The sequence below is a fragment of the Orbicella faveolata genome, unplaced genomic scaffold (genome assembly GCF_042242905.1).
Source record: "Orbicella faveolata isolate gen_17 unplaced genomic scaffold, um_ofav_v1 contig_12, whole genome shotgun sequence".
NCBI classification, from domain to species: domain Eukaryota; kingdom Metazoa; phylum Cnidaria; class Anthozoa; order Scleractinia; family Merulinidae; genus Orbicella; species Orbicella faveolata.
The window spans coordinates 22,662,300-22,686,191 of record NW_028301539.1 but is presented as its reverse complement, the minus strand read 5'-3'; the positions used below and the strand labels follow the sequence as shown (position 1 = coordinate 22,686,191).

Here is a 23,892-nt window from a genome sequence, read left to right as displayed (position 1 = left end):
ACAACCTTCGCTTTTTTTGGCCAGGTGTAAAAACTTTTATGTACAATAACATACCTATACATAAAACCCCAATGGATAGACTCCTTTTTTTCTGTCCGAGTGTTTTGAAATCACTTATTGTTTCCAATGAACTGAGCAGTATACCCTTAGTTAATCTGTCAGATTCAGTGAAATGAGGACAATCCTTTTTACTCAAAAGATTCTTTTATCTTTAACTCACATAAAAAGACAATGACGCGACGTGTCTCATTTTCTGATTTATTGATATGTAATTATTCTAGGATTATGATAAAATTGCAGTCTGTTATAAAACCCTAAGTATCACCCCCTATAAATATTTTATTTATTGTTATGCGCTTCCAACTACGATTTTCCAGCGATGAGCGTATATAATTACAGTATTGGCTATTAAAATTACTATCGGCTTGATATAACGCCGTCTAGTACCATGAAAAAGTCACAGTAGTCATTGTTAGTAGGCATTACCAAACTTTATGTCGCTAACTATGTATCTACAAATCAATCTAAGTCAAAAAAATTCCTAAATCCTGACTAAAAAAAACCTGAAAATGTTCAGGAAAAAAGTCAGGAACTATGTTAACAACCGCAGTTTCTATATATTTCCACGGGGTCTAATGGAATTATACCTCAAAGGCGATACCAAAGCAAGCTTCTTTTTGAATTTACTTACTGTCTATTTAGCGATAACTTAGTTGTATGTACAATTAGTATACGTAATCGTATAAAGAGGGTCGTAAAGGGGGGGGGGGGGGGGGGGTCTGGCACGGTTCATGAACGGAAAAAATAGAGGATCGCGGAACAGTTATATAAAAATTTCGTTTTCCCGGATCACGAAAATAAGCAGGTAAGATACTCCTGTTATAGCCTACTCTTACACTAGAAAGAGTGTTTGAGGAAAGCGAAATCGTGAAAGACTAAGTTAAGCCTCCATAGTGCAAATCGCATACCTAAGTCACTCTCGATAGACGACTAGCTCTAACCACGGAGGACTCGCGCCTCCAAATCACATAAGATAGGAGTGGCGAAAACACGAACATCGGCCAATAATTCAAGTTCTTTACAGGTCACGCAAAACCTTCAGGTCACGGATCACGAAGCATAATTTCCTAAACTCACGTTTCACGGAAAATAAAATCAGCTAATCACGCATCACGAGAATACCCCAGTTCGACCCTCTATAAATGCGAATGCAATGAAGAATTTACAACATTTCGTGATGTTTGAAAATTTTTCCAAAATTGTACCAGTCTTTAGGCGAGTGCTATTGGCAGAATTTCCAGATATCACGAGTAGTTTAAATCCTTCATTGCTCGCGCTTTCATACGATTACTTATTCATTATATGGCTGGAGAAATTACAAACACACCTATAAAATAATTTGCCCCGCTGTGCAAATTATTAAGTAACGATAAATTTCCCTGCTTTCACCCGATCACGATGAAGTAATTTTCTCAGTCACATAATAATATTCATGTTACCACCAAAGTATAGTTAGATACTCTATTTAACAGTTATTTAAAATTATCAATTATTGTTAAAAACTACTCTTAACCTCGTCTGGGTATGATACTTCTGCAAAAGAATTAAGTTACAAAAATCTGATAGATTTTTTTTTTCTGCTGTCAGATCACGGCAGAAGTTGGACGACAGACAGAGCTTTTATCTGCTCTTTCGTGTCTTCATCTCACTCATTTCATTGAAATTTTTAATTTGAAATGGCCCCCCGCATTCAAACAATGTATTGCTTCGTATACTATGACAATGTCATTGTACAGTTAAACTGTCCTCGCAGTTTGTTATGACTTACATCATAGACCTCAAATCGACTGATGCTGAGTGTACCACATGAATAAAGTAAATACTCATTCCTCCAAGTACCATAACAACTGTGTGGGTTACATACCCAGAAAATACATATTTTCTCTGTATTTAGTTACTCCCAACCATTTTGGTTAATTACAGTGTCCTCCAAGAAGAAACTGGACGGAAGCGTGTTTGGAAATGAACGCTAGCCGGCACTTGTTAAATCAATGCGAACAGATGTGAAAGATAAACTTTCAGGGAGCGGTTTACTTAGCAGTGACCCGTGGAGCTGCATTTGATTAGCTTGTCGGACTACTGTAAATTCTTGCATTCAAAAAAATTGTTAATTGCCTTCCGAAGACATGGAATGGGCAAGACATCGGGAGAAGTTGGGTTTACAACGAGTTCCACTGAAATTCTTGTAATAAGAGAGCCAGTTATAATTAACGAGTGTACTCGGGTTAGAGCCACGTAGTAATACTCACCTGTTTGGCTAAGCTCATACATGGACAAAAATTACTGTTCATGATTTGGTTCCTTTTTTTGGTGGGGGTGGGAGGGGGAAGGGAAGGGTGGTATGAAGCATTTATTGCTCTACAAACCACCCAGACAGGTCTGAATATTGTTCAACCGCAGAGCGGAAGGTATCACCTATGAAGGTGGTGCACAGGAACAACAAGTTAGGTTAATCCTTTCTCTGTGGTAAAGTAGGTCCTGTCCACAGGAATACAGCGCGTATGCCTGTTTCCCTAGCACGATTTGCATGACGTCAATATTTGTCACATCTTCTAGAATCAAGATTTCTTGCCAATAAGGTTGGCAAGTGCCGTAGTTATCTCGGGTTAAAGAAAGGCAAAAGTGATTTCATCATGCATATCGCGCGCCTGTTGACAAACGTATTTAATAACGAGACTCGTAATCAGTCTACAGGTAAGAGGATCTTCCGAGTCTGCCGGTACAACTCATTCTCGTCACCAGATCCGTCTGTCCGTCGTAACCGAATTAGCCATGGTACGAGGAAAGGATTGCTCTGGAGACACATCGTTTGATTACCTGGATTCTTGCACAGTGAGAATTTTAATTCACTCATTCAACGCTCGTTTCCCTCCCGTCACTGGTGAATATTTAACCAAAATCGCTCCATCAAAGCTCCCGAAGCTTGTAGAAAGTTCAAAATGGCTTACGAGGTGAATTTTTAGTGAAGTCCTCCATATCGAAACGTATGAATGCCACATCAGGTGAGAATTTTACATATACTTCTTTTGTTAACGTTGCTCTTGTTGTTTTTTGTTTGTTTTGCGTTCTTTTGTTTTCTTTTTGTTATCAGTATTTTTATCTGTGTTATAATTAGTAATAAGGCTGTAGGAGTTGCAATCAAACGCTTTTAAATAAAAGCCAACCAGTGGATTCTTACGAGATGAATTCGAAACCAGCTTTGAATTAGCGAAAATCGCACTCCAGAAAACTTTGGCTAATCCAGGCGATCGGTTAGTTGGAGAGCAGCGCAAAATAACGGCGAGAGAGAGAGAAAAAATAAATAAATGAGAGAGTCTGAAGAGAGCAGTGCGACACGGGAAAGCGATAGTCTAGTCTTAGTGCATTTTTAACTAAAACTTCTTTCTCCCCACTGATTGACTGCCAATAGGGGCCCTGTAACATGACCGCCGATTTTCTCGGCCTGTGGTGTTTATTTGTCCGATACCAATCAAAACAGAGCAACTGAGCACCTTGAACGGGATCAAAATTCCAGCCAATCAAATCGTGTGTTTCCAGAGCCACCTTTTCCTCGGACCAAGACCTCGCGGCTAAGAGGGACGGACGGCACTGGGGACGAGAATGGGTATGCAGCTTTACCACATGCGACAAGCTTACAACAAGTGTACGACACGTATGGTTTCATGTAGATCAAACATTTAACTTGGTAAGAAAGTTAATCGAGACAAAAACTTTTTTAACGTGCATATATGTGGTCAGGGATTCGTAGTGCTAATTCTGCTGACCTCAAATCTTTGAACATAGACGAAAGTGAAAAAATTGCGCAAAGAGATTATTTGGTTATTCACTAGGATTGAAAAATAAAAAGTTTTATAGAAGTTGTTGGTTTGACTGTACACGAAACAATTCGTGTTATACACTTGTCGTAAGCTTGTCGAATGCGGCAAACTTGCACCGCCTAAATTGGCACTATACTAATATCATCTAACTTGGCAACTACTATATTTCACTGCTTGTTCAACCGGTGTCAGGTGGCTACTTCTTGCTCTGTTGGCTGCCTGGTACAATGCTCATGTTCCACTCCAGCCCTGGTCTCACCTTGAGGCTGAAACAAAGGTATTAAAACATCAGTGCACGATAATTGCTATGCTTAGTGCTTTTCTATTGAATGTGCATAACTGCTCTTCTTGTTACAAGGCAAGCTCATGATCAAGATAAATGACATACTGCGTTATGATCGGATTTCTAGAGCTTGCAAGCTATAAGCTATCTTGCCCACTAGGGATTACCTGTTTACCCCAGCAAGGAAATAGTGCTCTTTTAACATATAATAAATCGATACTTTTTTGACCAATCTTGTTGTCAAGATGGCTGGATGTTACCCTCCTATTTTCTTATCACCCTTTACTACCTTTCGGTCCATAAACACGCGAATAAAATTCACTTCAACGATATCCAGCGCTCTTGGCCGAACAAGCTTGGTCACTAGCACTACAATCTTGCCCATACAGAAACTAAAACAACTTGGGTCGGTTACACGATAACAAACGAATGTCTTAAGGGAATGCCTGTTTAGCAAAGTTTATTAAGACCTGTGTGAACTCAAAACATTACTCACCATCGAAAGTCTGACATTCAACTCTTTTATCTCCAACAGTTTTTCCATGTTTTCGTTTGATAATGTAAACTTATCACCTTTCATGCTCGATGTAATACAACTTGGCAAGGTGATCGAAATATTTTCCCCTAATTTCATCTCATCGATCTTTTTTCGCTCAATCTGAAAAATAACGAGCAAGGTCGTTACAAAAAATCAAGAGTGCGTCCGATCCATGAGAAAACCAGGCAGAACCAGGCAGAACCAGGCAGAACCAGGCAGGAGGTGATACAGCTCAAATCACCAATTTCGCTCAAACTTGGCACTAATGCTGGGTTTGGTAAGTAAATGATTATGGCAAAAAACTAAGGTTAAAAGATTTAATTCCCTTCAAGTTAGGGGGACCCCCTCCAAAAATGGCCGTTTGTCACTAATTTATGTATATTAAATTCGCTGTCTTTGGTTTAGCATTTCGAAAGCAAGAAAGGCCATGTGAAAATGAAATCGACTTGATCGTGTTGTACAATTATCAGTCTCAAAGCACAGATATTCATTTGAACTAGACAATTTTACAACTTATGTTTTTAGGTGCAAAATAGAATGAAACAATATGAAACAATAACTACTACTTATTTTTTCTCAACTCGTGAGGGGGCACAATTCAACAAATCCTGCAATTTGATTGGTTCCGGGAGCGGGCGGAATTTTCCAATCCGGCCCGCCATCCATCGTGTTGATCTATTTTCCTGAACGAATTAGCGTTAATCGTCAATCTTTTGCCCCTTTTAGACTTCCGCATCGACGATTAATCAACGCAAGTTTATCTCTGTTCACATTTAAGGCGGGGGCACACATGAATTTAAGTGAAATTTTAGGAAGTTTAAAGAGGGATTAAAAGGATAAAAAGGGGTTTGGAACACCACCAGACAGTTGATTGCCCCCAAAAGGGCACCCCGGGTTGGTGGCCAACTGTATGGTGTACGTCTACCAATTTCTAACTTCAAATTCTAATTTTAAAACAACATCAAATCTTCAAAATTTCCTATTTCCATAAATTTTGCTAATCCTTTGAGAAAAACTGTTTATCCCCAAACATACCCAAAAATCACCAAAAAAATTTACAAACAGCCCAAAACTTAGCTATGTGAAATGAGCAGAGAGATTTTTCACTGCTTGAAACGTGAACGAGATATTTGCATTCAAACCATAATAACCAGTAAAAATATGGCCTTCATGTTAACCCCCGGCTTAAATGGCAAGGAAAGTAACTCTGAGTAAATTCAATTGAGTGTTTTGAAGTTTTCAGAGTTTGTTTGGCTGTTTGTAGCTCGGCGCTGTAAGGACGTGTTTCTCTCGTCGCACAATTTTAAGCAAAAAGTGAGTCAATTACAGTCGAGTTTATCTATCTGATTGTGGCTGTATTTGAGAGAATTTCTGTGGAGTGCACGTAACGAATTTCCTCGCTCTCTGCTACTCAATTTGCGGTAGAAAAGTCAGATTTCAAATGATTCGTAACGACTGACAGAGATTGCTTTTTTGTACTACAACTTCAAACTTTGCAAAAAATTTGACACCAAAAAAACACTTTTGGAGAACTTAACTGGTGAATTAAATGCAAGTAGTTCGAAATAAATCTGTTCTTTAATACATCTTCCTTTGTCTACTATCTGAATTACTTGCTCGTTCGCTCATGTACGAATGGGGTCGGGTCTTAGGGTCGGCCCATATATATAGTGAAAAACTGTGACCCCGGGCTTGAAAATGCTGACCTTTCAAGATCGCGGTCACAGTTTTTCACTATATGGACCTCCCAGCCGGCCAATAACAGGTATACATATGTCACTAAGACGCGATTTTGTGCTCTCTTTGTTCTTGGATCGCGAAATGTCCAGTTTTGTGTCATCAGTTTTAAAGAGAAAATCCATCGCCATCCCGCTTTCATCATCAGAGAAATCAACAAGTTGTCGAAAAAGCTACTCAAAAGGTCATTTAAAATCCAGGAAGAGCCGTCACTAGTGTAAGTGTCATAACATACAGATTTCTTTCAAGGCCCACCAAAAAACATTCTGCCATCCGATCTTTGATGATATTAAGCGGTACAATTTGTATAACCATACATAGCATATCAAACGAGTTAAAGGAAGATTAGCGTTGACTTTTTAAGGCGGCTCCCTACAGTTTTACGATTGCATGCGCGCATAGGACGAAGGCTCAAGTAATCTGCGCTCAAAGGAAAAGTAAGCGTTTTTCGATTAGATGAGATGCTGCCATGGTAACGGCCTTAATCCAAAACTTAACGGCCAAAACATAAGCCTTATTTTAACAGTACCCATACTGGTAAATCTCTACAGGGAAAACTTTGAGAGAAATTTCCTTTTCTATCTCGCGCTCTATAGGGAAGGTGTTCGTAAATACTCTAGGGAGCCACCTTAAGTCTGAGTTAAGATGGGGGAAAAGATGGCAGAATGTTTTGCTGGAGGTTTTAAAAGAAATCTGTATGTTAAAGCAGGAGTGATTAATCACCCTGGATTTTAAGCTGCCTTTTGAGTGGCTTTTTCGACAACCTGTTGATATCTCTGATGATAAAAGCGGTATGGCAATGGATATTCTCTTTAAAACTCTGGTCGAAGCAACAGAACAGATGACACTAAACTCGGGAAAATTGGACATTTCGCAATCCAAGAATCAAGGAGAGCGCAAAATCGCGTCTAAGTGACATGTATGTAGTTGTTATTTCTAGTTTCCACTCTATTTTACACCTTAAATCAAAAGTTGAGGGAACTGATGGGTTGAATCTTCTTCTACCGCATTTTTTCGATCTCGTGAGCATGCCTTGCCATAAAATATAGCTCTAAAAGTATTTAAAAGACTTGTCTCAACTGTTTCTTTTCATAGAATTTCTACTGGAAATTGATAGGAATTCACTTACGAGGATATTTCTTGTTGACTTTGAGTGAGATTAAGACAGAAAAATGGCTTTTGTGTTTTAGTGGATGTTCATGAAGTGGCCAAAAATCGTAAAGTCCTATGTAAACAGCATGCCAGCACAAAAAAAAAGGTTCAAGTCCCCAAACATTTTATGGCTTTTTTGAGAACTTAAGTGATTGCTCTCGTCATCCATGTTAGAATAATGTGTATTTGCTGTTGCGCAGTGTAGGTATTTGCCATCAATTAAAGGCTATTCACAACATTACGAAATATGCAACTTACTTAAGATGGAGCCACGGAGAGAAATCAAATTGTCTAGTTCAAAGGAATATCTGTACTTTGAGACTGATAATAGTAGAACATGATCCAGTGGATTTCATTTTTATATGGCCTTTCTTGTTGTAGAAATACTAAACCGAAGACAGCTAATTAAACACGTATAAATTAGTGACAAACGGCCATTTTTGAAGGGGTCCCCCTAACTTGTAGGTAATAAAATATTTTAACCTTAACTTTTTGCGATAATCATGTACTCACCAAAACCAACATTTGAGCCAAGTTTGAGCGAAATCGGTGATTTCAGCTGTCTCACCTCCTGCCTGGTTTCCTCATGGACACACTCTTAAAAATCTAAAAGTAATAAAAATTAATTTTAGAAAATAGCCTAAACAAAATAAGCGCGCTAATTGGTTTAAAATCGTGTTTCAGTTAAACAACTAGATTATGAGCTCGAGATTTCTATCGCGTGATAGTTGACTCGGGCTGCGCCCTCGTCAGTTTTCACGCATAAAAATAGAGGGCGAAAAATCTAATTGTTTTGGTATAAATCTTCTATTCGTTCAAAACTTTATCCATAAATCATCCTCACAGACACCTCGAAAACGCAAATAAGCGGCCGTCATTTTGTTAACAAGCGCACACTGCTACGCCGTTTACTATCTAAAACAGATAAATTGCCGCTTTTCATGTGACGTCATCATTTTCCAAAATAAGAAATTACCAATCCCTCTGAAGTTTAAGTTTCATCAGACGTAAGGCCCTCTAATAACTTGACGTTTTGCAGCGTTTAAGCTCGACAGGGTTCCTCATTTTGAAATAGGGCACGTTTGAATTTCCAAGTTTATGCGTTGTGTGACATTAAAATGGCGGCCCAATAAGACTCTCGAGTAGGTCAAAAGACGAGTTATTGTTCAAGTTTTTGCTAACTAAACAGTTGCTGCTCTATAAAAAGTGTTAATTTCAATGTGTCGGAGCTCTATAGCAATAACTTTTCGTTTCAATGGCAAAACTCAATGATAGATGTTTCTGTTACTTTACGGCCGCCATGTTTGTGTCCCTCCGAGGGGCACAAACATGGCGATTCCATACAAAGCTCTATAAATTGGAGTGAAACACTTCCCCGAATAACGGGAGAATGAAAAACCGCACAGACATAAATCTTGGCGAGGTTGTTTATATATCAATCATCGTTCATATCCCAGCTTCTTGATTTAATTTATTGAATGGTTATGATTTTTATTTTTGATGGCGTGACACTGCAAACCAGCCATACATTGTGAGTACCGTAGCCAATCAGAGAACGGCACTAGCGAAAAAACCCTAGTAGATTTATACTTATAAGTCGTTAGAAACGCTGAACTAGCACAAGCTGTTGACGTAATGACGGGGCGAGGAAAGAGAAGTTACATTTTCAGTAGTTCGTATGGTGTGATCGTCCGGGTGAGGGTAGTTCTGACAAGAACTGTTGTTGGTGACTGACGTTTCCACAACCTGAGCGGAAGTCATCTTCAGAGTCACGTGACTCTGAAGATGACTTCCGCTCAGGTTGTCGAAACGTCGGTCACCAACCACAGTTCTTTTCAGAACTACACTCACCTGGACGATCACATTATACGAACTACTGATACTCCTGGGTTCAAACCATTTACTAAATTTACATTTTGATGATCAAAGTAAATAAGGTGTTTTCTATTTTTTTTTTTTTTTTTTTTTTTTCATCGCAGAATTTTTTAAGAGAGGTAGAAAACATGTTCTCCATGCTTTACCGATTTGTAGAAACTTGGGAGAACTCAAAAAGCTATGGAAACACTCGCCGTTCCCACAGCATTACTCGTTCTCCCAAACATCCACTCGTGTTTCTATTTAACAACTTGTAGATTATGAGCTCGAGATTTCTACGAGCCGAATCAACTATCGCCTCATAGAAATCGAGAGCGGATAATGTAATTATTTCAGTAAAGGTTTTCAATTACTTCTCAAAGTTTTTGAAACTTTGCGCCTATAAAAGAGCGCTACGATTGAATTGTCATTTGAAATTGAAGTTGTCTACACGGGCATCATTTTTTAAAATAATTTCAAGTTTTCTAAAGTGAAGAAACCGTTAATGTCTTTCTTTTAGTCTTCTCGAGAATTTAGGTATCAATTGGGATCTAAACTTTCCTTTCAAACTTCGGGAAAACGAAAAAACGTCCCCATTTCGTAGACGACCGACAGCCACTGCACTGTAATTAACGACTAGATTATGAGCTCCAGATTTCCATGAGGACAGTTGATGAGGCCGAAGGCCGAGAAATCGAGAGCGAATAATCCTATTGTTTTAGCAGAATTCTAATTTACTTCAAATAACGGTTTCCAATTACTTCTCGACGTATTATTAAACTTTGTGCCTTAGAAAGATCGCTCGGATTGAATCGTCATTTGAAATTGAAGTTCCGTGCACGAACCATCATTTTTTCAATAATTTCAAGATTTTTAAAGTAAGGAAACCATTAATGCTTTTCTTTTAGTCTTCTCAGGAATTTAATTATCCATTTGCATCAAACTGTTCCTTCAAAACTTTGTTAAAACGAAAAAAACGTCGCCATTTCGTAGACGACCTCCGGCCACTGCACTCTAATGGCTGATAGTATACGAGTAGCTCAGCCAATCAGAATGCAGCATTTGCATTCGTATACCAATAGAATTCTACTAGAACTCGATAGAAACGAAGCGATGTACATGTTTTGCATTTCTTAAATAACACGTTTACAAAATCTACATGCCGTTGCATATTAGCCAGTGGGAAACCAGTGCTTTAGTGAGCTAGAACGTACCAGAGACTCACTTGTTGCCAGTTGCTCAAATTTATTCATATAATTAAAGATGGTTGCGTACAAAAAATACACAGAAGATGATACGCAGACGGTAAAAATAAAAACTCTAAACGAGTTAAAGCTGCTTTTAATACTGATAACGCATGGACAACTTTAAGTTGCACGAAACGTTCATGAGTTATCATCCTTTAAAGACCTTATCTACGTCATTTAGAACAAAACATGAAACGTTTGAAATAGGAAAAAAAAAAGCACTCAGTTACATCCAGACTGGATTGAAGTTCATAATTACCTCTTTTCTGCATATCATATCCCCCATTACCAGTTCGGCAACCAGTCTAGCACCTTGCGTTTTCTTCCAGGGGAAGCTATTTGAGTACACTTCCATGATGCCCTGGGTTATTTGTTCCTTCTGAATAAAAGAAATAAAAATTTCGAAATGTGGCTAATTAATAACGATGACACGATGAAAGCAAAGCAAAGCTGGAACTTTTTAAGACACACGGTAAACCAGGAGTAAACTACTGCATGGTTTCACCTCAGTAAGAAGGAAATCCTAACACTGGCTAAACTAAATAAAACAGTGAATAAATATGCTTAACTTTAAGACTGCCTGTTACAGTTAAGATGCGCTGTTGTGGCTAGTTAACGTTTGCTCTGTATGCCATGATGAAGTTCCATACCTGGATGAAGGCTAATCTGCCAGAGTTTTCTCTGGCACTCGTTACGTACACCATTAGTTGATTAAGTGACTCCTCAGTGCCAAACTCTGGTGGCTGCACGAAGCTGAATACGTCCAGATTATATAATTCTTCTTCTGGACACGCTCTGCATGCTCGTTGGGTGTTTACTGGGATATTGTCTGACATTATCCTGAGAAATTAAAGGAATACGGCATACACTGAGTCAGCGACGAAAAAGGAATTTAATGCGGTTATCAAGCACCTAAGAGGAAGGATATTATTTGATTGAATGAAATTGGAAGGGACAAACACCTAATATCAATCTATATCATAAAATCAGTATTTGCGAACTTGGCAGTGAAAAAGAAATACTTCTCAATGGCATGGAAGCGATCCTGGAATTCACAACCTACAACCGAGTTGGTCATGGCCACTCTCGATGCGAATCGGCTTACAGGTTATCGAAAAGTCGTTCACAAAGAAATCACAAGAAAAATGCAATACAAAGGTCTAAAAATGATCGCTAAAAACAATCGTTTGTTTAGAATTGTATGAAAATCAACCATCGACAATTCTGTTGTTTTCCATTCATGTACCCTCAAATTATGACCAACTTGTGTCACTTGATATTTAACTGGGCCTTACCGTATGAGTTTGTGGATAACATATACATAGTATATACATGTAATCCTGTCTCTGTTCACGTTGAAAATTGGTACGTTCCGGGGTTCGAGTGAAAGTGTGCCGTCACGTGATAGTACATGTGCAAAGCACAACAGGTGATAAAGGTTATGGTGTGACCAAATTGCATAATAATTAGATGCAGAATTATTACCTTTAAATTTTATTTTCCTCGCGAGTCGAGACCAAGCAATATTCAGTCAGACTGTACGAAAAGGTATATTTCTTCTCTAATTTGCTAAAAAGTCCTCTCTCGCAACTCCTGTCAGATAAAAAATGTATATTAATTTAACATGATGAATGAGCTATGCAGGGATCGATGTATTATATTGTTGTTTACTTTGATCCATGAACCACTATAAAAGATTCACTACAAAACATGTAGTAATTTGTAATATTACATTGTTAAAATGTCTTTCAAAAACCCTTTTGCCGATTAAAATATCACAATTTTGTTCATTTTACTGATAACTTTGAGTGAATTTTTACATCACCATCAAAAAAACGTTTTTTAAAATTTAAATGGAAACAACTTGGCCATCCTGTTTAAATGAAGATGACTACTTTGGTTAAATATAGCACTTTGCCGGCTGTCATGTATATGCATGCAAAATATCAACTCGGCGCGATAAGCGAAATTAGCTTACATAATAAATGGTTATTTCAAGCGATGACCACCCCCAGTAACAGGTTTCGAACTTGCTGTGCTGTTTTCCTGTTTACGACTGAGTACATTCTGAGTAAATGTACGTGAGTAGCATCAAAGCGTGATACGAGGAAGTCTTAATTAAACGGTGTTGATTCCATTGACAGTCGGTTCTTCAGCCTTGAGCCCTTGACACAAAGAATGAATTGTCTTCAAACGCGTCGTACAACGATGATATTCAATCAGATTCAATACAAGTTCATTATCGTGATCCCCTGGCTAAATATTTGTATTTCAGCAAGTCCATCCCAAGCGGTAAAGTTGGCGCTATATTACGAGATCTCACGAAGAAATCACAACACTTTTATATCACTTACCGTCGATTAAAGGTTGCTTTAATTTCGCTAAACGCGATCTTGGCTCTTCTTGAAGAGACTGTGAGATTTTTAGTTACGTTCTCTTCTCACAGACAGACCGAGGATAAAGAAGAAAGACTTTTCTACTCTCAGCTCTTCCGGACCAGCTAGGGAAAAGTCCCATTCATCCTACGAATTAGCATCTTTACGAAGGGGAATCCCCGGCGCACTTTCGAAGTCTAAAACTCATTACGCCAGAAAAGAAAATTCAGGCCATTCTAGGGGATTCAATGATAACGAAATAGCTTTTTGATCAAGAAAGAGTGGCTTTAAAAGTCTATTTACTCTATATCTATTTTACAACTTCTATTATTCAACAAAATGTTGTCCTCAAGGATTTAAACAGGAAAAGTGCTTTGTGAAGCGCTTTCATTCGTACGCAGCAAACTAATATGATTATGTCTTGCGGTTTGTTTGGAAGGTGCTGTGTTGCGGAATACGCTTTTAACGCATTGTCCGTTTGGAAGCAAAGTGAGTCTATATAAGGGGCAAATTATTATTATTATTATTTTTTAATTTCAATGCGCCAGGCTGGTTTCATGCAAGGAGAATCAAGAGAAAATATATTCTGTTAACTCCTCTGAATGTTATGATACTTTCCAACGCAAGGGGATTCCCCTACTACGCAGTTTCGAATCGTCGATCATCAACAATTAAATTTCAACATCGTATTCTAATAAAATTTATCACAGTTGTTCAAAACAGGCGTTTTGATCGAATAGAGTGATTTTAAAGTCGTATTTCACCCTGTTTTTATTTCCAAATTGTGCGATTTTGACCAAAGGTTTTCGGCTCGATATGAAAACCGAAAGGTGCTTTGATAAGCACTTGTCGAATTCTGCAAATTCGATTTGGTTGACTTCCTGCCAAATGTCAGCTTGTGATTAGCATGTGATTAGCATGTGCGTGCTTCTTAGTCAAAACAACTACTGTAGGGAAAAATCCCTGAAAGGTGCTTTGGTAAGCACTTGTCGAATTTGGTTAACCTCATGGCAAATGTCAACATGTAATTAGCCCAGATCTGCTTCTTAGACAAAACAACTTCAGAAGGGAAAAAACCCTTTCGTGTTTTGTTTACCGTCCACGACAATACAATATTGGGTGTACTGACATTACAAACGTCACTTCGTCAGCACTCTTGTTGCGGAGGAAAGGACAAGATCGGAGAGTTGCAAAGGAATCTATAATCCTGCGAACTGAAGACTAAAAGTGAGCAATGCGTCCTGGTAAGTTAATCACATATCAAATTAAAATTAGTTTCATAGTCCGCACGCTTACTTGCAAAAATACCTGCATAAATTAAGTCAAATTTTGGAATAAGTGAGTAGGATGTTTACCGTCCAAAACTTTTAACCCCTTACAGTTTTAGCGCACTCCGTCTCTCCCCACCCCCCTCCCCTTTTTTTTCTCTTAAGTAATTAATTCACGCGCGCGGTGCATCTACCTCTTCAACTGCAAACTTCTCCTTTTTCCCCTTTCTCTACCTTTCTTGATCCTTTTTTGTTTAATTTTTCTCATTTCTGTCTAGTTTTAGTCTAAGGCATGAAAAATTCTCCCAAAAAGATAGATTAACCAACTATTTTCCCGAAATAATTGATAACTTTTTGCCAGTGTTTTGGCGGTGCATTGTGGACTTGATTATGCAGTGCATTACGGAAATGAACTATCATCTAGGGGTAAAAGGTTTACTAATTATAACAAAGTCACTTCTTCCAAACCGAGCTTCGATAACATCTCATTACTATTGGACTACCGTAAACTTCCGAAAGTAACGACCCTCGTTACTTTCGTTTTTAGCAGCCTTTTGGCCTTTTTTAATTTTGATTTTAATTTTAATTTTACCGTGTTTGAACAAAGATTGTGTATGCATGTATGCATCGTTACTTTCGAGGGGTCGTCACTTTCGGGAAGTGGCAAAAAATGTTTTCTGAAGTAGGTACGACTGAGCTCTTTTTTACTGTTTTTTATGAAATTAAAAAAGGAAATTCGTAAAAACAGTTCTTTAAACATCAAATCAAATTCTTCGTTCTAGTTTAAAGCTATGTTACTGCCATGGTTCTTCATGCCTAGACTGTTTCTACTTCATGACGTAATGCTATGTTAGTCTGCTCTAACAATATCTTAGTGCGCTGGTCGAGTTTTCACTTTTAAAACTTTGAAGAAACGTTCCTTTCTTGAAATACGCATCCGTTGAAATAATACAGAGTTATCAATTTTAGTTTAAAGAAAATTTCCCGTTAAGTTACTGAGTACGTTCCTGTTACTTGATGAAAATCTTACGGTTTTTCTTTGAACACGACGCAACATAAACCGAAGAAAGATGAATTGACATTGCACAACGCTTCGTGGCATGAGCGATACTTTCCCTTGTTGTACAGAAGAAATAATACTACTGAACCTTGGTGTCATTATTTTCGGTGGGGGGAGAGGGTTGGGGTTGGGCCAGCTACTTTCCGGGGGGGAGATCGTTACTTTCGGAAGTTAATCGTATGATAACATGGTAATTTGACAATGAATCAATCGACGTCCCTGGAAACTGGTTTTACTGATTTTTAGTTGAGTTCTTCTCCAACATTACAAGATCAACCTATACAGGAATATGCCTGAAAACCCATGGGGTTCCTGGGGCATGCCTTTAGTTTGGTTGTTCTTTTTTTAATCCCTAGCAGCTACAGTTGAAGATCGTAGATCTCGTTCAGTTCTGGTCAGCAGCTATTATAAACTCTCTCGGAATGGAACTGCCTCTCCGTCAACAATCCTGATCGAGCATTGCTGCTTGATGACGAAGGGTAACAGATGGGAGATTGCTGTCAAATACCGGCCACTTCTAAGTCACTGTGATGACTTGCAAAACACCTGGAGAAACGTTACAGAAGTTTACCCCGATGCCAAAGTTGAAGAAAAACATAACGACATCGAAGTAACGCTTCCTTCACTAAGAGAAGATGTTGAAGTTGCGGCTTTTGGAACTCCAGGAAAAGATGATCAGATAAGAATGCAAATGGCGGTCTTTGGGAGAAGGCCACCACATGGAAGTGAATGGAGGATTCGAATTTATCTTTTACATGATACAGTAACAGCATTCAAGGTAATACACTGTACGATATGCTAAGGTTCCTGATTCTTATGAAAAGATTTCACAATTGTTGCCAAAAAGTTTTGAGCAAAACAACGCTGGCTGAATGAAAACTTTCACCGGCAAAATCTCGATTTATCCACCATTAAAATCCAAGGTACGTATGTATATTTATGCAGCGATGTAGCTCAATTCGATAAAACCTATTTACGTTTGTTTGTTTGTTTTTGTTTTGTTTGTTTTGTTTTGTTTTATTTTGTTTTGTTTTGTTTTGTTTTGTTTTTTTTCGCTTTTTTTTTCTTTGAGTTCTTTAACTTCTTTACTACTGATTCACATATTTATGCTTAGTTAATTGCAAACTCATGCTACATTTTTGGACTTTATCATTCCATTTTGTTTTATCTTTGTATAATTTCTTTAGATTTGTGGCTACCTTTGTGGCTGTTATTGTTGTTGTTGTTGTGGTGGTGGTGGTGGTGGTGGTGGTGGTAGTGTTGGTGATGGTGATGGTGGTTATAGTTGTTTTGAGTTGTTGGTAATATTGTGGTAGCAATTGTTGTGATACTCAATCAGGTTGTTGTTGCTCTCAACGTCCTTATCCGTATTACAAAAACCTCGCAGACTTGGAACTGTTTTTGCATCGATGATTTCCTCCTGATAAACAGAACGTTTGTAAGAAAGAAGAAGAAATGGGAAACAGACTATTGACAGCTCTCGCTGGACTGTTTGTGTCCAACACTAATGAAGATATCAGAATTGAATTCACCACTCTTGAGTCTGGTTGGAAGATCAAAGAGGGAAAAGTGAAGGTATGACAGTTCTAACTTCTCTTTTGACGAGAACATGTTCTATAGAAATCATTCCACTGAGGTAGAAACCAGAAAACACCTAACTGTCCAGGTTATTGCAAGTATCTGTTGACCAACTAATTCGCTAGTACCTGGCGTGCGGGTGCAATGTGGGAGTAAGGTGTCTTGGCCCAGATCGCAACTGAATATGGACACAAGACTGGCTACTGAGCACCGACACCCGTCGATCGATTCAATACTGGACTGCATTAACAATTAGACAAGAACTTCTCCCACATTCTGCCACATTAAGTACTATTGTCTCTTTTCAGTTTTATTTATTTTTTTTTTTTTGTCCAATTATTACACATATAGGCAAGTTATGCAGCAACTTAAGAAGCTACAAAGGAATCCTCCGCAATTCCTGTTGCGAACGTTAAAATGTTACATCATGTACTCACAGATATGTGAGGCTCTGCCTCGTAAACCAGTCAGTTGCTGCTTTGGAAAGGGTAATATACAATCTCGAAGGTCAGCTGAAAAGTGCACTTTTATCTATGAATACTACAGATCTGATAAGATAATGAACATTGATTCAGGTTATCCCTTCTTGCTTCCAGACGATGAATTCAAAAGATGTATGGAACTCGCCTGGAAACTCCAATTTTCCTCGTCGTGATTTCGTAATAAGTCACGTTGACAAAACGAAGCAGCAGTTCTTCTGCGGAATAACAGTATCACACGGTAATGACAGTGCCAGCACGGAAGTCGTGGCTCTGTTTGAGCAGGTGAAGATTAAAAGACTTGCTTATTAAATATCAATATCAAAACTGATTAAAGGTTGAAAAAAATATATATTTAGTACGTTAAAAATTTTGTCCAAGTAGTTCATTAGCAAACTAAATTAACCAACCAACGATGATATTTTATTTATTTTATCTTAAAGGCAAGACGCAAGATTGCCGACCGACCGTCGAAGTTTTTTCAGAAACCAAAGAGCGCTTGGATGGACCTCTCACTCGGTAAGAAGCGCAAATGAATTTCTTGTTAAGTCATCTTGATCACACAATAATCATGAAGGCTTGTGTTTCGTTATGATATATTTAAAACAATAGACAATTACCAATATATTGTAGCAGAAGCAATTACATGTATATTGAGGACAAGATGGACGTATTGAAGTCATTCAAACTGTTTCAATTGAAAGTTGTGAAAGTAATAAACGCTGCATGCATTTCCACCCAAAAGGTCCTCTTGTTGGAGACAAGAGCGTTCAGACGTTGACGATTTTTGATTTGCTAGGGTTACTTACTGGTTCAGGGCTGAAAAGGCAAATGTTAAAAGGTAAGACTGCGCTATATAGTTTGCTTTTTTTATAATTAATATATAGTCTCCCAGCCAGTTAGACAAGATGGTGAAGTTTTGTGCTGACTGTTTTGTTTTGCTTTTCTTTTTTTTTCTGCTGTAATGAACCTACAGGACAGTAAAATGCTACTGGTGGTTGGACAACTTTCCACAAGAAACCTAGCCTGCTGAGAAAAAGGATTGCCCTTAAAAAGCGATATCCATATAGCGTGTAGCATGACTTATATCAGACAGACTTATAGCCCTAACTACCTTAGTTCGAGGTCCGTACATACATTTGGGAAGCTTACGGAACGACGACGGCGGCGCCGAGGTCGACGCCTAGTCAAAAATGAATTTATATTTTACCAGCAAAATTCCCCATTATCTAGATCCGTTCAGTATGCCAAGGGCTCTAAAAACGTGCTCGGGCAAAATATGTAATGGCAGCGTTCAATTCCAAAGGGAAAGACGAAAAATTAGCCATCGTCGTTTGCGTTCTTCGGGCTACGCAGAACTTGGTTATTTAGCAACGCCATCGTCTTGCTGCACGTGGTTCCACTGATTTCGCTTATGAAAGATCAGGCCTCGAACCTAAATTCCCGTGGCACTTCAGCATTGTACGTCATCAGAACCACAGTTGCAGGATATTTTAGTTCAAAAAGGTATCGATACGACCTCTGGCGACTTCGTAGCTCGCTCGGCCGCTTCGCGACCTTCACAACGCCGCTTTGCGACCTAAAACTTCGCAGCACGCTTCGCTCGCTTAGCTTTTCTACCCTGAAACTCATGAGGTTGACTGGTGGCAAGTCTACGCGTGTAGTGATTGAGAGACTCAGTTGTCGCAAAATATCGTGATTTGTCAGTGTCTTACAGATCAATTATCTGCCGAAGCCGAGGCCGAAGCCTGAGGCGAATAACTGATCTGCGAGACACTGACAAATCAGGATATTTTTTCGATAATTACCGACTTTGATATTCGCTTTAATAAAGCATTTTAATAAAGCATTTAAAACATTGGGTAAGTTTCTGCAGTTACCATATGCTAATGAGGCAAAATTTGGACTCAATATGCATGGTCTAAGCTCTCGTAAGCGACATCCTCTCGTAAGCGACCACATAGGCTTGGCATTTTGGGTGGTCGACTACGGGAGGTTAGACTGTTATATTAGGGGCCTTAAGAAACGACGATGGCAACGCCGAGGACGACATCTAGTCAAAAGTGAATTGTGTTTTACCAGAGAAATTCGCGATTGTCTAGATCAGTTCATTGCGCCAAGGGCTCTAAAAACGTGCTCGGGCAAAATATGCAATGGCAGCGTTCAATTCCAAAGGGAAATACGAAAAATTAGCCATCGTCGTTTGCGTTCTTCGGGCTACGTAGGCCTTGGTCGTTTGGCAACGCCGTCGTCTTGCTGCATGTGGTTCCACTGATTTCGATTGTGAAAGATCAGGTCTTGAACTTTAATTCCCGTGACATTTCAGCATCGTACGTCATCAGAACAACAGTTACAGGACATATTAGTCAAAAAAGGTATCGATACGACCTCTGGCGACTTTGTCGCTCGCTCAATCGCTTCGCGACCTTCACAACGCCGCTTTGCGACCTAAAACTTCGCAGCACGCTTTGCTCGCTTAGCTTTTGCACAATGAAATTCATGAGATTGACTGGTGGCAAGTCTACTCATGTAGTGATTGAGAGATATTTAACAATTATTGGACTGGGTTGTCGCAAAATATCGTGATTTGTCAGTGTCTTACAGATCAATTATTTGCCGAGGCTGAGGCCGAAGCCTGAGGCGAATAACTGATCTGCGAGACATTGACAAATCAGGATATTTTGCGATAACCACCGACTTTGATATTCCTTTTATCATTCGATCACCAAGTTTGTGTCCATTGGTAAATCACTATCTGACAGCTCAGGCAAGCGATCTGCCATTTTTCACACAAGAGCGTGGTTACAATTACGCATGAGCAGAATATTACCCGCAGCAAAACACATTTAGACAGTACTACGCATGAGCAGGCAGTTATTTGTAGGGCACGTGGTTGGCTCTCGGCCGATGAAAAGGTCAAATGATATAATAATCATTTTTTACTGATGTAATTGAGACTATAGAAAAAAGGAGTTCACAAGCATCTATGTGTTCCATTATCGTGTATTGTTATACGAAAAATAAAAGGCAACACAATGCTAAAAAATGAGTCCCAAGCAGCAGAATTTACAACTGTTAATTCTGGACAAAAAATGGGCCTAGCAAGGTAGCAGGTGATGGAATTTTCAGGCTTAAGCATGACGCGGCTAAAGGTTTATATGTAAGTGTGATGTTCCGCTGAAATAACGGGGAAAATTTGACACAAGGGTCGTCTCAGTACTCGACATATGTGAGATAAACGCGGTTGTAGGGTGAAGCTGGGAAATATCTCTGTGTATGTTTGCATGGAAGTTTTGTGCCGTTTAATTCAAATTAAAAGAGACAAAATACATATACCTGAGCTTTGCTTTAGATCCTGTCTAGTCACGCCCACAGACATATTACTCCTCCCCCCCCCCCCCTGAGGCATTAATTGATTTACATTAATTTATCGCTCCAAAAAAGATGACTTGGATATAATTGAATACGTCATGAACTGAAAAGCAAGATGTTTTGAAGATCGACAGTACAAATAACCATCGCGTCAGCGGTTAAACGTCGGCACATGTTTCATGCCAAATGGAACTAATCGAACATTGCCCCTTCAGAGTCTTTAGAGGGGAACTTTTGGTTTATTTTGGTTACAAATACATTTCAAATCCAAGACAACTCCCTCACTTCCCCCCCTCCTAAAAAATGTACTTTGCCGCTGTACAGGAGAGTTATCTCCAGATGCAATATTGTTTACGTACATACATACACTAGCTCGTACTTTATTTGATACCGCAGGTTAAAACTTAAGGCAGCCAGAAAAGCTGATGTAGACCTGCTATTACACGTATCAAAACCCAAAATATCAGCATTATAGTACAGGTTTATAGTTACAACATAAAATAGATACATAGATAAATTAAATTACAAGAATTTCATGGATAAAACGGAGATAAAAGTAAAGTTTAAACAGAAAAAAACTAAGAAACGAAAAATAGATCATAAAATTCAGTAATATATAAGATTTTGGAGATCCTTGTTGTCATTCGTGCGTACTTCTGTTTAATGGTGATAATAATGAAAACATGATAATGGTGAACAACACGCAGGGCGTGCAAGAGGTTTATTCCGATTTAAAAGCATCTGGAAAGAAGGAACATTAAGTAGAGCCTTACAAGTGATGTTTAGGTTGATCCAACAAGTTCGTTTCGTTGCGATGTACAGCAAAATACGCCTTTAGAATTTATGACGCATCTACAACCTCAAACCGGTAATGGAAAGATATGCTGCAGAAAGTTTAGTTGGCTAGTTAGGATTTTGGGATCAAAGAACCAAGACAAATGGGAAATTAAGCCTAATTTAATTTTATTAACAATTCAACCAGTAGGTCTGAGAGCCTCCCAGGGAGGGTAGCATGTTGTCTTGACACGTTCAAAATTTCACTTTTTCCTTACTTTTCATTATTCTCTAATATTTGTTTTGTTTTGTTTAGTTTTGTTTTGTTTTTGTTTTAGTTTCTTTTTTTACTTTTTTTTTTGTCATAGTTCCCTTTAATATTAGGGGTATCCCTTCTTCCCTCAAATTTATCCCAAAAAATCTCTTGCTTCCTTGAAATAAATGATCATGTTTCCCTACTTCCTCAAACCCATTAGAGGCCCTCAGGTACGATGGAACAGTTTACAGTAAGATACTGACAGCAACAGTGGAGCGATAACCCATCAGATCTTACGACCTTCCCAGATTAAATCATAATATCGCCCCCCATGGTCATATTCTATTGCCAACATCAATCTTGTAGTAGTTTCTTATGTTTTGATAACAAGACCACTTCAAGTCAATATTGATTTTAATTAAAAGCCATTTATACGAGAAAACATTATTGAAGGTAATCAGCATTACTTGATTTGAGACTTAAGAGAGTGCCTCTGAAAGAGCGGTCCGGTCGATTTTGCTTGAGACACAGATTCAGCTCATTTCTTGTGTGCTGTAAGACATTCATGTATCTATACTAAAACCACAATCCGTTTGATCTGATCTCTTTATTTTTCAGTGTTTTACGGAAATTAAATTTCACTCGAGCGAAGGTCTGTCGTGACACTTTTTAAGACTTTAATTTGGGACAACTTTGGAGGACAATTTACGAAAAACTACGGGACTCAGCAAAAAAAAAAAATACCACAGCCATGTATATTAACTCTATCTTATCTATCGAGGCCACTTTCATGAACATCACGTTTCAATCAAGCAAACAGGAAGACTTGAGTGACACCTTATCGGTTCGCTTAAGTCACACACGCGAAAACCGATCAAATTCAAGGTAAATTTTTGAAAAAGTGAGGCGTTCTTAACTTATCCAACTAACACAGCTAGGAAGTAGGTGCCATAGAAAAGGTTACTACAGAAAAAAACTTTGCGGCCCGACCTTTACTAAAACTTTATAACTCCGTGAACTTACCTAATTTTCGGCAATCTCCAAGTTTGGCCGCCATTTTGAGGGACTTGTCAACATGAAGCGTAGCAGATATAAATTGAGCAGGTAGATCTAAAACCGTCAGAAATACATACGAAAGCATTCAAATGAACTTTATTTTCAATTCAAGCGGCAAAATTTGAAATTGTTCGCTAAACTTACCATTCCTACATCTCTATGCGACCATTTCTTCCAACAATTCAAACATTACAACTAGTGTTCGAATTCCCCTCGTCGATTCCACCGTAAGAAATAACCTGTGCCACCTAAGCTTCGACTCGAATGTGAAGTACGAATCAAATAACATAACTGCTTCATCTTCGAGACAATATCACGCTGGTATTTTGATTTTCTGATCGACAAGGACGGTAATCAGGAAGTGATCGCCATGTTTACCTCATAAACGTGACCGCTGACCTGTCGCCGAGTTAAAAACAGTACGGCGCGGGGTGGGGTGGGTGGCGGGTTTATCGTCATAAGATATTCGAATACATGCTAAAAACGCTTTTGGACTCTCAGTCTAAACAGTGAAGGCATGCTTCGTCGTACAGACAACTTTTATTTTATTCTCATAACTTTCTCCTTTAAATTAGAAGTGGTATTAATTAATAGAGTTATTTAAATATTTTTAACCTGGGTACCCATATGACTTTTTTGCTTGTCATCACTGGTATAAAATAAGGTGTCTTTGCTTCCAGAACCTTTTATTTATGCCCCATTGTACGGAATGAACACTATACTTAGAATGTTACTTTGTTCTAAATCATTTTTGCTGTTCCTAAGAATGTATGCAAAATTATTGCTTTATACAAAGCTGACTCTAAAATATGATTTTCCGTAACAGTAACCAATGTCATTCACGTATGGTGTTAATAAAACTAGCAATGTACAATTTTTAGCGTTTTCCACTTATAAGCCCGACATACAATTGTCAAGTGAACTATGTCAGTTTCAGCTCATTCCTTGATTCGATCTGACCTTTTATCACTAAACCCTATTCCTT

General features: G+C 38.5%; 2 protein-coding genes across 7 annotated transcripts; one reads left to right on the top strand and one right to left on the bottom strand.

The window, feature by feature from the left end:
• Window positions 1–244: 244 nt before the first annotated feature.
• LOC149117214 (uncharacterized) lies at window positions 245–22,952 on the bottom strand. Of its 4 annotated transcripts, none has more exons than XM_089282882.1 (6): window positions 22,875–22,952; window positions 12,175–12,282; window positions 11,340–11,529; window positions 10,949–11,068; window positions 4,658–4,819; window positions 245–4,144 (listed from the first exon to the last, which is right to left on the bottom strand). In XM_089282882.1, the coding sequence occupies exons 3-6, from the start codon at window positions 11,523–11,525 to the stop codon at window positions 4,067–4,069; spliced, it is 546 nt and encodes a 181-aa protein (XP_089139008.1). In that variant the 5' UTR covers window positions 11,526–11,529; window positions 12,175–12,282; window positions 22,875–22,952; the 3' UTR covers window positions 245–4,066. The 4 variants fall into 4 exon arrangements, with proteins under 4 accessions (XP_089139008.1, XP_089139007.1, XP_089139009.1 ...); XM_089282881.1 differs by lacking the exon at window positions 22,875–22,952 and adding an exon at window positions 13,044–13,550; XM_089282883.1 differs by lacking the exon at window positions 22,875–22,952 and adding an exon at window positions 12,668–12,965.
• LOC110043966 (uncharacterized) lies at window positions 14,171–19,310 on the top strand. Of its 3 annotated transcripts, none has more exons than XM_020749481.2 (7): window positions 14,171–14,308; window positions 15,752–16,170; window positions 16,824–16,967; window positions 17,567–17,734; window positions 17,893–17,968; window positions 18,195–18,290; window positions 18,426–19,310. In XM_020749481.2, the coding sequence occupies exons 1-7, from the start codon at window positions 14,299–14,301 to the stop codon at window positions 18,431–18,433; spliced, it is 921 nt and encodes a 306-aa protein (XP_020605140.2). In that variant the 5' UTR covers window positions 14,171–14,298; the 3' UTR covers window positions 18,434–19,310. The 3 variants fall into 3 exon arrangements, with proteins under 3 accessions (XP_020605140.2, XP_020605149.2, XP_020605133.2); XM_020749490.2 differs by having other exon boundaries at window positions 14,178–14,308; window positions 15,749–16,170; window positions 18,249–18,290; XM_020749474.2 differs by having other exon boundaries at window positions 14,178–14,308; window positions 15,749–16,170.
• Window positions 22,953–23,892: the final 940 nt, after the last annotated feature.

Bases quoted from the DNA above. Each gene is read 5' to 3' on its own strand.
- LOC149117214 (XM_089282882.1), bottom strand. From the start codon at position 11,525: ATGTCAGACAATATCCCAGTAAACACCCAACGAGCATGCAGAGCGTGT. The intron at 11,069-11,339 runs GTATGGAACTTC...TCTTTTATTCAG, and splicing joins GCAGATTAGCCTTCATCCAG to AAGGAACAAATAACCCAGGG. The intron at 4,820-10,948 runs GTAATTATGAAC...GTTATTTTTCAG, and splicing joins ATATGATATGCAGAAAAGAG to ATTGAGCGAAAAAAGATCGA.
- LOC110043966 (XM_020749474.2), top strand. The intron at 16,968-17,566 runs GTATGACAGTTC...TCTTGCTTCCAG, and splicing joins TCAAAGAGGGAAAAGTGAAG to ACGATGAATTCAAAAGATGT. The intron at 17,969-18,194 runs GTAAGAAGCGCA...TCCACCCAAAAG, and splicing joins TTGGATGGACCTCTCACTCG to GTCCTCTTGTTGGAGACAAG.